Here is a 13,505-nt window from a genome sequence, read left to right on the forward strand (position 1 = left end):
CTTATTCTTTCACCCTCCTAGTTCCCTGGTCCTTCTCGCATGAACAGAGAGCAATAATACCTGAAGTCCAAAGGCGCAAACAATTCGATGTTTATTGGGGTGAACTTCCAGCAACTTCCTTCCTGAGGGCTTGTCTACATTCGAACTTCAAATGCTGCCGCAGGAGCGCTGCCGCAGCAGCGCTTTGAAGTGTGAGTGTGGTCACAGGACCTGCGCTGGGAGAGAGCTCTCCCAGCGCTGCACATACTCCACCTCCTCATGGGGATTAGCTGGGAGCCACGCTCCCAGTGCTGCGGCACTGTTTACACTGGCGCTTTACAGCGCTGTATCTTGCAGCGCTCAGGGGATGTTTTTTTCACATCCCTGAGCGAGAAAGTTGCAGCACTGTAAAGTGCCAGAGTAGCCAAGGCCTTAGTGTCCCCCTTCCCAGCTCTGACACCACAGAGCCTTGCCTGTGTCCCTGTTTCTGTTCCCATTTCCCCTGTTCCCATTTCCCCCTTTAGTGAAACATGATCCCAATTCCCCCATTCCCAGTTCCCATTCCCCCCCCACCCCTTACTTCCTGATTGACTGCAGACTATATAGTAAAACTTGAATTCTGCTTAGCTATACCTTAACCAATCACTTTACTGAAATTTAACTAACCAATCCTAACATACTGTAACATGGTTATTAAACCAATTATACTCCACCACCTTAATTGGTTTACACCCAACAAAATTAATTATACAGGAGGCAGAAACAATCACAGAACCAGACAGAGACCATTCAAATAAACACACAAAACAATACAGAAGTGAGGATTTCACAACTTCATCTATACAGACATAAGGGTTTTCCAGCTGTGTCTATTGATAAGTGAGTTCTTGCCAGACAGGATGCTATTAAACTAAGTTTCCTTTTACATCTTCTAGGCTCTACCCTTTCTCTGGAGGTGATAGGAATATCAGGACAGGATTGTATTTCTAATAGCCCAATAGCACCTTATTTCAATGTGACTAGTTTGGAATGTGAGGATGTGACCATACACTTCCCAGCTTATGGCTGCCTAACTACATCTTAGCTGAAGGCCTTAGCCTGTCACAGTAAGAGAAGGCCATTACAGAGACAGACAGTGATTTTTGATTCTCTCTTTTATACCTCTATAACTAGCTAAGTGATAAGAATACACCTAAATTCTTAAAGTATAGACCTCTGCAGACAAGCCTGAATATCTATATCCTAACACTGCCCTTAAAAATCCCCAGGGATGGAGATTCTACAACCTCCTTAGGCAATTTATTCCAGTGCTTAACCATTGACATTTAGGAAGTTTTACCTAATGTCCAACCTAAACCACGCTTGCTGCAATTTAAGCCCATTGCTCTTGTCCTATCCTCAGAGGTTAAGAACAATTTTTCTCCCTCCTCTTTGTAACAACCTTATTTGTACTTGAAAACTGTTATGTCCCCTCTCAGTCTTCTCTTCTTCAGACTAAACAAACCCAATTTTTTCAATCTTCCCTCAGAGGTCATGTTTTCTAAACCTTTAATCATTTTTGTTGCTCTTCTCTGGACTGTCTCCAATTTGTCCACATCTTTCCTGAAACGTGCCCAGAACTGGACACAATACGCCAGTTGAGGCCTAATCAGCGTGGAGTAGAGCAGAAGTAGTACTTCTCGTGTCTTGCTTACAATACTCCTGCTAATACATCCCAGAATGGTTTGCTCTTTTTGCAACAGCGTTACACTATTGACTCATATTTAGCTTGTGATCCACTGTGACCTCCAGATCCCTTTCTGCAGTACTCCTTCCTCGGCAGTCATTTCCCATTTTGTACGTGTGCAACTGATTGTTCCTTCCTAAGTGGGGTACTTTGCATTTCTCCTTATTGAATTATATCCTATTTACTTCAGATCATTTTTCCAGTTCATCAAGATAATTTTCAATTTTAATCCTATCCTCCAAAGCACTTGCAACCCATCCCAGCTTAGTATCATCCGCAAACTTTATCAGTGTACTCTCCATGCCATTATCTAAATCATTGATGAAAATATAGAACAGAACTGGATCCAGAACCGATCCCTGCAGGACCCCACTCGTTATGCCATTTCAGCATGACTGTGAACCACAGATCACTACTCTCTGGGAATGATTTTCCAACCAGTTATGCACTCACCTTATAGTAGCTCCATCTAGGTTTTATTTCCCTAGTTTGTTTATGAGGTCATGCGAGACAGTATCAAAAGCCGTACTAAAGTCAAGATATACCACATCTGCCACTTCCTCCCTATCCACAAGGCTTGTTACCCTGTCCAAGAAAGCTATCAGGTTTGGTTGACACAATTTGGTCTTGACAAATCCATGCTGACTGTTATTTGTCAACTTATTATCTTCTAGGTGTTTGCAAATTGATTGCTTAATTATTTGCTCCATTATCTTTCTGAGTACAGAAGTTAAGCTGACTGGTCTGTAATTCCCCTGGTTTCCCTTATTTCCCTTTTTATACATGGGCACTATATTTGCCCTTTTCCAGTCTTCTAGAATGTCTCCCACCTTCCATGACTTTTCAAAGATAATTGCTAATGGCTCAGAAGTGTCACTTCTGCGACTTCCTTCTCCCTTAACCCAAGTTCATGAATCGAGGATCCCAGGGAGGAAGGGGGTTACAGCTAATGCAGCTAACATTTTATAACTTACCAATATTTCCTCTGCAATTTGGACCCCATCCTCTAGGGAGGAGTAGGTCTGGGGGCATGGACTGAGTGGAGCCAGTTCATGGCTCCTGTAAAAGCCATGTTAACAAGGAACTTGAGAGGAGTAGTTGAGGAAGAGAGGCCATACAAATCCAATGGAACTCCCCAAAATCCAAATCACATCTTCCCTGTCCCTACATGGGAGCAGAGGTACAGCTCCAAGGCAAAGTCAGTTAGATTCTGTACTGGTACATGCATCAATTAACTTTGAACAACGTATCCTTTAGTACACATGCTGATGCATGAACTAGAAAGAACCCATCTTGACTTTCCGATTCCGGGTGTATACATAAGCCTAGAAATTAGAATTACCTCCCCAACACTGTCAGCTGAGCAGCCTGGATCTGGAGTCAGACACCCCAGGGCAGTGGTTTTACACAGTCACTTCTCAGACTAGTATCACTACCACTGAACTACAGTGTACAGCTGAGTAAGGAATAAATGATGAATAGTTACTATTTTCCTCAAACAGATGAATATGGTTTTAAAAAAAGTCTATTTTAAGTCTTAATTATTTTAGATTGTGACTGTGAATACTAGCTATTTGAACTTTGATCTTCATTGCTTAATTAGGAGTAATCAAATTAATTAAGTGGTACTGTTTTTGTTCTGATTCAATGAATATGGAAGTACTCCACATTGCCGCTTAAGTCAACCTAACTTATGTTGCTCAGGGATGTGAAAGTTACAGCGACCTAAGCGTTGTCTATGCTGGCGCTATGTCGGTGGGCGATGCTGATGCAGCTGCGCCAATGTAGCGCTTCTAGTATAGAACTGCCCCTAGTACGAATGTTTTCAGTATATGAATTTTAAATTCACTCAATACTTGCTCTTAGAATTTTGAAATTCACTTATTAACACTAGTGATCATGAAGATAAATCAAATTTCCACTTTCTGTGAAACTCAAACAAAGGGCTATTAACAATATGATTACAGTAGAACCTCACAGTTACGAACACCTCAGGAATGGAGGCTGTTCATAACTGAGCAAAATGTTATGGTTATTCTTTCAAAAATTTACAATTGAACATTGATACATTAAATACAGCTTTGAAGAAAAATGCTGTTTTTAACCATCATAATTTAAATGAAAACAAGCACAAAAACAAACAGTTTCCTTACCATGTCAAATTTTTTTAAACTTTCCTTTATTTTTTTTAGTTGTTTACATTTAACACAATACTGTACTGTATTTGTTTTGGGGTTTGTTTTGTTTTTGTCTCTGCTGCTGCCTGGCTGGAACCAGAAGTATGCAAATGAGGTGTGCGATTGATCAGTTAGTTCATAACTCTGGTGTTCATTCCTTTAAGGGTCTGTATGTATAATTTATAAAATATCAATTGACTTCTACACAAAGTCAATTTTTTGCATTTTTCCAGCTCTACATTAAAAAGCATTTTCAGAAGTTACAAAATCCAGCATCTCCATGATTAAGTACACAAGAAAATAGTTAACACTGAAAACTAAAGATTTTAAACAGCTGCAGTGAAATGCTAATTGAGAAGTAATAGTACTTTAAAATACTAAGATATCGCTTTTAAGATATGTGCTTTTAGGACAGATTAACACTTTTTTGCCAGGAGAAAGGACAGGAATTTGTTACTTCAGCTTTTAATAAATCTCTATAAAGGAGCAATACTGCTGAAAAATAAGCAAAAATTAAACCATACATGACTGGACCTTCAAATTAGCCCCCTTGCTCCATGTCAAGGTTATCTGAACACTTATGACAGAAGAGAATTTAGATCTGACAAATAAGTGTCCAACTGAATGAATTTTGAACTCCTTTGCACAGCCCGACTATCAGAACAACTATAAAAAGTACCTGTTTGCTTGATGGTGTAAGCCTTTCTTCTGCGGACTTTGTGCTAAATGTCAGTAGATCCTAGAACACGCAGAATGATGCAGTCAGATTATGGAGTGGAACAAGGTGTTCTATATACTTCAATGTATTATTTACAGAATAGTTTCACGATCTGAAAAGTTATTTGAGTGAAATAAAAGCAGACACATTCCCCATTGCATATTTCATACAGAAACCACAACGAAGCAATGAAGGGGAAAAAAAATCAGAGACCAAAAGGTAAATTAAAGTTAATGTAGATGGGCGGGGGGAGGAGGGAGAGAAAGAGGGGGAAAGACAGACAAAGCTCTGGGGGAAGCTAGTAGGTTTTGGATTTAATAATTTAATGATTTTAAAAAAAATATTTGCATAAAGAGCAATAAATAGCTCATAAGGTAGTCTGATAAGTGTTAGGCAATAATGGCAATGATTTTTATCAGATTATGTAGTGTTGCCTTTCATCTGGTTGAGGCAGTAAAAACTAAGAATAACTGAAGTGGAATCAACAGTAATCAATTAAGAAGCTGGACTGTTTTGGAAACTGAAAACTAATGATCACATCATACCTTATGCGGGTTGAAAGTAGCAACATCATCATCATCAATCGTCATCATCAGAGCAGCCCATTACACTGACTACCAGAGGCTTGGATTTTTATTGCTTGATTAGCAGCTAGTGTGAATATGTTAAAGTGACAGTTCTCTTATTTCCCCTTCCCCGCCTGTCAGTTCTTACTTGTGTTTCAGTCAGGAAGTAAAGTTGAGATCTGCTTAACCACTGGTGTTTTTCTGAGCCAGTTGAATCAGGCACATCTCTTGGAATGAAGACAGCCCACTGGACTCTCTCTCTACAGACATTTCTCTGGATATAGAATGGCCTTGGCTCATTTGGCTTAAATACAAACACTGGCAAAACAAATATTTTTTATTTTTAACAAACAAAAGAACTTTCTTCCCACCTTTCTTGGGCTAGACAAGGCCCCACATGTCAAAGTCAAAGATGTGACTCCCCTTAACTTCAGTGTGCAGTTATCCTTAACTGGATGGATAAGATGTTACTGAATGACAGGAGGCACTCCCATGCGCAAGAATGTACATGCTACCTTCATGGTATTCCCAGCCAGAGAGCAAAAACAGAAACTAAACCTCTCTGCAGAAGATCTATATGAGACATTATACACAGTGAAACAAATGCTACACCCCCCCTAAATTTAGGTAGCGTGGAAAGGATTAAGAACTAGGGATGTAAATACAGTTTAAAAAATTAACTATTAAAACAATTTAAAAATATTAGCCAATTAAAGGGCTAGCAGAAGTTAACAGTGAGGCGGGTTAACCGGTAAGCATTAGTCTTACTGGTTATCTGATTAACATTTTACATCCCTACTAAGAACACTCCATGCAGAAAGAGTGACTGACCAATATTTTCATTGCCAAAGCAGCAGCCAACTGTGTTCTGGGAAGGGTGGGCAGCAGGGGAGCCCTACTTAACTGCTGGTGTCAAGACATGGCCCAGTTTCTTACACAGACAAAATTTAAGGAACTACAGTCTATTTTGTGCATTTAAAAAAAAAAAAAAAAGGTCTTCAACAATAAAAATACAATCTTCTAGAAGCTATGTTTTCACTGTTGCACTTTCACCATCTTTTGCTAGCAGAGGAAACCTTTGTACTTACAGTCTGAACCTTCCAAGAGCCGTGAGACTGCAGCAATGTTTTCTGAAAGGGGGTCAGGTTGCAGCACCATGACATTGAGCTGGGCACTCCATTCCACTAAAAAATAAACCATAAGACATGAAAGGAAGTCAGATGTTTTACTAAATAAAAAGATCAAATGTGGAAAAGCTATACCTCTGCCTGGAAGACTCAAACTTTAATATTCACATATGAGTCAAAACAGATATAAATACGAGTCCTGCTGTACCAGTATAGAAAAAGGGTTTGATTATCTAGTCAGTTGGAGTTTGCTGTGCACACACTCTAGACCTGAATGTTTTTTACTTGGTATACCTGATTTAGTTTGTAGGCTCTAAAAAGGAGATGGAAAATAACCCTTGCATACTGACAGGTTAGTTCTCTAACCAGTAGAAAGATGTTAACCTCATTCTCCTACATTGTACTCAGCCTGTGAACATGCACAAAATTGCAGGTTTCAAGCTTTTTAAAATTATTGATTTATATGTTCACAGTTGTGGGGAATTATGGGAGAGTAAGACAATTATCTGGTGACAGCAGACATCAAGATTCAAAAAGTTAGCTTTATAACCGTTGTCAACATCACATTGCAAAATATACAAAGTAACTCTCCTTAAAACAAACTAAGAAGTTCTCAAGAGTATTTTTCTCATTTTGCCTATCTGAATTTCTATTAGTGATGAGAACTTTGTTGGTTTGCATGTATGATGAAATCAATGTTTACTGACATTTACCAATAAAAAATTAAACTTTCCAAGCCTAATCACATCCCAGCTCAAAAAAAATCCCTCAATAGTCAAAATGTAGGTGTAAACATTTCAGCCAAGATTGCTGCAGGCTTTACAATGTGGTAGTGTCAGTTAGTGGAGCAAAGAGGGACTACAGCAGTGGTCCCCAAACTTTTTGTCCGGCGGGTGCCAGACAACGGACCGTGGCGGCGGTCGAGCATCCACCAAAATGCTGCCAAAATTCGGCGGCATTTCAGCAGCGACATCTCTGGATGAGGTTGCTTGTCAGTGGCAAGTGGCATCATCCAGAGGCGTTCGGCGGATGCTTGACTGCCGGCCAGGACACGGGTGCATTTAGATGCGCCCGTGGGCACTGTGTTGGGGACCTCTGGACTACAGTATTATATAGAACTGAAGTATGTAAAGTACCTCTATTATGCGTCCACAGGCTGTAAAGCGGCAGGTCAGTTTAGAATCAAAGCTCAAAGTATTCGGGGTCACATTGAAAATGTAAGTGCTAACTATTATCAGTACTGCCCTGGCAGGTAACATTCACTGATTTAACAAAATCAATCTTACATGCACAAGTGAGCAGGTTCCAGCAACACAGAAATCCATTATCGGTGGTGCCAAGAAGGTATTTGGAACAACTTAGTCTCCCAAAACACAAGTTCCTAGGTGAATAAAAGCCAGAACAAAAGTTAATGAGCCTTCTGTTTATCTTTGTAAATTACAATTACAATCACAAGCATACTTTCAGTTAAATCTTAAATCCTTTTAAATTAAGCCAAATTCTACTCAGTTATCTACTGTAACAGCAGAATTTAGTCCTCTAGATCCATCTCTAGTGGCTCAGTAAGAAATATAAGCAAACCTTTAGAAAGTGCTATAATCTTAAAAAAATCTCAGCAAAAAGCAACTGTGTCTGTGGACACTTACAACGCCATTATAAGCCTGATTCCACACTGGTCACAATAAACTGTTAAATAATCATCGGTGCTAAAGAAGTCACAGTGTAGTAAAAAATCCTATATTTTAAGCATTCCTACCTGTGTTACTAAACAGTACAACAGATTTTCTCTCTCCTTTTCAGTTTTACTAGTCTAATTTACTTTTCACCATTAATATGATTTTCTTATTACATCTCCTCAGACTGGAGAGTAAAATTAGGTTGGTCTGTTTCTAATCAATTTTAACTTCTGGTTCTCTTGTGCTAGTACAATTAAGTAGCATCCTGATTTCCAGTACTTCAAGAGAAAATATTTGTGTATTTAAAAAGTCTGTGTGTGATGACATTTCTAATATTAATATCAGAAAGTAAGTTTATGCGTTTCAAAAGGGTTAGTTACTCTAGGTCTAAAGTAAATGACAGTTCCCCTTTAATTACAGCATAGCTGTTCAATACATACAATTAAGGCCATCCAAATGATTGACCAGCCTTCAGAAAATTTATCATTGTACCACACGTAGACCATAGCTAACAAGAAAAAAATTCTCTGGGTCAATAGATTACAGATTTATCATTAATCTAAAATCTGGTCAATTTTTTAAAAAGCAAGTTTAACATAGCTGTGGTTAATACACCTGTCCCTGAATTTTCCTGCCAGCTTCTATCCTTTTACAGTCACATATTGCTCAGTTTCTTTCCCCTATTGTGAGAGACCCATAAGAAATTGACTATTCAGAGGAAAAAGTGAAAATGACCAACTACAAAAATGCTGACAAATTCACAGAACTACTGTTATAGTCCTAAAGTGTTCCATGAACACCAACAGGTCAAAAATATTGAGTTTTGCATTTAAGCCATAACTCAGTATTTGTTTTCAGTTATTTGCTGCAAATAGTTACTCCTCAGCACGCTAGGTACTTGATAGCAGTACTGTGTCACCATTCTCAGGAGCACCACCTTTGACAGGCAGTACTTCCAAGAAAAAAATTTCACAGCATTAGCTAATCTTCACAGAAATCTAAGTTCCCATATGACAGGAGGATAATGGATAAAAGGGTCAAAGCTCGGAGAATAGTAATGGGTCATACCGATTACTGTGCCATGAAAGCAAAAGCTATTTTCTCAAGCTACAAGCACTTTTCCAAACCTGATCTGCTTGGTAAAAAAACAACAAAACAAAACAAAACAAAAAACAAAACAAAACACACCACAACCAACCACTTCTGCAAATACTCAACTCTCAAAGACAGTATTATAATGAGAAGGGAGAATAAAGTGTGTATCTTAAAAGTTTATTCAATGGAGTGCATGCTTCAAGTGAATCTCTAAAAGCTCATAAGCAGAGTAGATCTATACAAATGTTAAATATTTCATCTCTGTATGAATACATACCAGTGCTCTTTGAATGCTATAGATGAAATTACCTTTTAAGTAGTCTTAACTTGAAAGTGAAAAGCCAAATAATAAACAACGTTACATACTGTATTCTTCCAGGTGGATGACAAAAAGTGCATATAAGATCCCAGGTATCCGAGTTCCACACAGTAACTGTTTCTTCAAAGCTAACAGCAAGCAAAGAGCCATCTTCTGAGAAACAGCAGTTAGTAGCTGGATAGTTGTGATAGCTGCCCACAAAATCACAGCTCCATCCCATACTTTGTTCTGTTAGATTGAACCATTAATTAATATATGTTTATGAATTCTTTCCATATTAAAACTTCTAAATGAAACTGAGCAGCGCTTCTGTTAAGATACTATACAATGCCAGTATAGAAAATGCCCAGCAAGTATTTCATTCTTTAGGTTCGGCACTTGAACCACTAATTTGACATATCATGGAATTCGCACACTGTAATGTTTTTGTTCAATATGCAAACTACATTAAATGCAACTTTAAAAAAAAAGGTTTGTTAGAGAGATTTAATTTTAATTCCTGTCACTAGACTGAAAGAAAGTCAATATTATCAGTGAAAAAGTACAGCCTTAAAAAGTATTGGACATTTCAAAGCACTTGAGGTTATTTCTAAAAATGTAAATGTCCTTTCCTATACTTGATTTTCACTGAACCAGATTAACATACAGGTAAATGTTAAGCTTCATGCACAATACAGTAACCTGTCAGCAAACTTTCTTGTTAACTGTCAACTTCTTCTGGATCTCTTTCCCATCATTATCAATTACCATAAAAACAAACAGGATCTTTCTCCTTCCAAGCTGATTTATTCAACGACAAACAAGTAACTAGTTTGGAATTTCCCCAGTTGGTTCCATAGTAACAATATATTCTCTCAATTGATTTTGAAATAAATGGCCAGTGTGGGAAAAAAGACAGGAAGAAGATAATAATAGAATCTGCCCAACATCATTTTGAATTATACTTTATACTATGCTTACAAGATGCAGAAAGATATTCAATACATGTTCTTATTTCTCTTTTGCTTTTACATTGTTTCTTTAGAAGGCAAAGTGCCAAGATATAAAGGGGCAAGATACAAAAATCGGTTTTACTAAAAACAAAAATAAGCCAGTGCGATGTTCTACACATGCAATAAATAAATCACTGCACTGTTTTTTGATATACTGTTGCGTGGCAGCTCTTTCCTCTTCAGTCCCCAGGTATACAAGACCAACTACACAATGCAGATACACAAAGATAGATCAGCTGTATATGCCCATGCATTCCATGACACTGAACTCTATACAGCCCTTGTATGTAAGTAGGATGCAAAAAGCAAGACAGACTTATTCAGTGGATTCAAAACACTTCCATGGTGAGAGCAGAAAGAACCATTAAACCCCATCCACACCTCTCCACTTCATACCATTAGTACTGGCTGCAGCCTGGCTGTGCAGTTAGTTAGAAATGGAGACAAGTCAGGGCAGTAGGAAACTATTCCCTCCAACACAGTTTCTACGAGCAAAGAGTGTTTACTCATGGAACTGGGATTTAGTTTAGTATTAAGGTTATTTAACCCTAGAAAACACTTTGTTTATCTCCACCTCAGCATTTGTAGGCATTGTACAAGAGCTAAATCCAATGACTCAGAAATTCACTATGGCAAACAGAAAACTAGCAAAAGAAAAAAGATAACCTATGTAGTCTAACGGTATCAGAGAAAATGTCTATTTATCTATGACAATTAAAACAAAATGAACACAACCAAACTGCAAGCAGATCACTGTAAGGCTGCTGTCAAAAACCGTATTTGAGAATCTGTGAAGACTGACACACCAACATTAGGAAAGTTAGTCAAAATGAAATGTGCCATAAGAACGGACGTACCTGGTCAGACCAAAGGTCCATCTAGCCCAGTATCTGTCTACTGACAGTGGCCAGTGCCAGGTGCCCCAGAGGGAGTGAAGCTAACAGGCAATGATCAAGTGATCTCTCTCCTGCCATCCATCTCCATCCTCTGGTAAACAGAGGCTAGGGAAACCATTCTTTACCCTTCCTGGCTAATAGCCATTTATGGACTTAGCCACCATGAATTTATCCAGTTCCCTTTTAAACATTGTTATAGTCCCAGCCTTCACAACCTCCCAGGTAAGGAGTTCCACAAGTTGACTGTGCGTTGTGTGAAGAAGAACTTCCTTTTATTTGTTTAAACCTGCTACCTATTAATCTCATTTGGTGATCCCTAGTTCTCGTATTATGGGAATAAGTAAATAACTTTTCCTTATCCACTTTCTCCACATCACTCATGATTTTATATACCTCTATCATATCCCACCTTAGTCTCCTCTTTTCCAAGCTGAAGAGGCCTAGCCTCTTTAATCTTTCCTCGTATGGGACCCTCTCCAAACCCCTAATCATTTTAGTTGCCCTTTTCTGAACCTTTTCTAGTGCTAGAATATCTTTTTTGAGGTGAGGAGACCACATCCGTACACAGTATTCGAGGAAATGCATTAATGGGGAGCCCCTCATAACCGTGGGTTGGAAGGGCTATGGCATGTTACATACCCTTGTGAAGTCCTTAGCTTTTACTACTTTGTGTTACAATGAGTCTCAACATGACTTTTGGTGGGTGAAGGGTCTTCGATTTTCATTTCTCATCTATGCAATCCACAGAATTATGTTTTGTCTGCATTTTAGAATGCAGTTTAATATCTGCATGCAAGAGTGGATGAGAATTTAACTACAAGGTAATATGCTCTAAGACAGTATTTTCCATTATGTGGCAACAGATCAAGTCAATTAAACAAGGATACCATCTTTCCAAGTTTTGCTTTCATGAGCAAAGCTCTGAATAAGAGGACTTTGCCCAAAATAAAAACTAAACAAAACCTCCTTTCCAACAGCAAAGTGAAGGCTGGGCTCTAGTCACTCATGAGCAGTGGATGGAGGTCACTGTTCCCTTTCCAGATTACTGTACCCCTTTCAGGAGTCTGATCTGTCTTGTGAACCCCCAAGTTTCATCTCACTTAAAAACTACTTGCTTACAAAATCAGACAAAAATAGAAAAAGCATTACAGTGCACTATTACTGAAAAATTGCTCTCTCATTTTGTCTGTATGAAATTTTAGTTTGTACTGACTTGGCTAGTGCTTTTTATTTAGCTTGTTGTAAAATCAGGCAAATATCTAGATGAGTTGATGTACCCCCTGGAAGACCTATGCATTGAACTAGTGTAGGGTTTAGGCTAGAGGGATCTATGCATTCATGTCCCTACCACACCCCCAACTTGCCTACATTCCTAACTATGGGAAATGATGCAAAAGGGTGATGGAACTCTGTACTAGGGTGCACAGAAGAGAACGCATTACTTCTGTTTTTTCTGATCCTGTGCACTTGCATATGGATAGAGAAGAGCAGAGTCACAATTTCCACATGTTCAATGGGTGGTGAATAAGAGAAAATTACATTTTGGCCGTACTCACTCTCTGAGTCAGAGTCATTCACCAACACCCAGACTTTAAATCGACCATCGTTGCCAGCTGTTACCAAGATAGGAGTTCCATCTTCCAATTCATCTGTGTCACGGAAACACAGAGCTGTTACATGATCCTCATGTGGCATGTTTATTCTGGTGTTCAGAGTAAAGCTATAGGGAAGAAAACCTAAATTCACTGTTTTATGTCATTTTGAATTTGCAACAGGTTTGTGTTCTGTTTCTTTTGTGCGGGGTAGGAGGGAGGTGGAGGAAGGGAGAGAGGAGGATGGCAGTTTGGAAAAGGGAGATGTGGTTTAAAGAGAATTTTGTTACCAGCCAATACATAATCTCACATTTAGTTTACCAGGTCTGTTCTCCCTCACAAAATTATGTAATTCGGAAAACAGAATTCTGATTTATTTAGATTTTCAAGACATACCTACTAGAAGTGCTCCTCCTAAGCTCTGAGTACCCCTTCTAATAGCTAGCACTTGATCAACACAGAAAATGATTGTTACATAGAAACATTTAAATTTCAATTTTAAACTCCAATCCCATAACTATCGTACCAAACAACTTTGTGTAACATCTATCCAGTCTCCTCCTAAATAAGCAAGAAAAAAAGTGAACTTTATGGGTGTCCAGAAGATTAACAAATCCAGGCCCTGGAAAACCAGGTGAGTAT

The 13,505-nt window shown here is 38.6% G+C and overlaps 1 protein-coding gene across 1 annotated transcript in view; it reads right to left on the reverse strand.

Annotated features, from left to right (window-relative positions):
* The window catches only part of WDR75 (WD repeat domain 75), a 36,805-nt gene that overhangs the window by 7,039 nt on the left and 16,261 nt on the right, over positions 1-13,505 (reverse strand). Inside the window, exons 13-18 of the mRNA XM_032802584.2 lie at positions 12,828-12,991; positions 9,431-9,611; positions 7,580-7,674; positions 6,255-6,350; positions 5,315-5,484; positions 4,562-4,621 (exon numbers count right to left, since the gene is read on the reverse strand). Coding sequence (XP_032658475.1) covers positions 4,562-4,621; positions 5,315-5,484; positions 6,255-6,350; positions 7,580-7,674; positions 9,431-9,611; positions 12,828-12,991 — 766 coding nt within the window. The remainder of the gene's footprint in view (positions 1-4,561; positions 4,622-5,314; positions 5,485-6,254; positions 6,351-7,579; positions 7,675-9,430; positions 9,612-12,827; positions 12,992-13,505) is intronic.

Source organism: Chelonoidis abingdonii, chromosome 10, assembly GCF_003597395.2.
Source record: "Chelonoidis abingdonii isolate Lonesome George chromosome 10, CheloAbing_2.0, whole genome shotgun sequence".
NCBI classification, from domain to species: domain Eukaryota; kingdom Metazoa; phylum Chordata; order Testudines; family Testudinidae; genus Chelonoidis; species Chelonoidis abingdonii.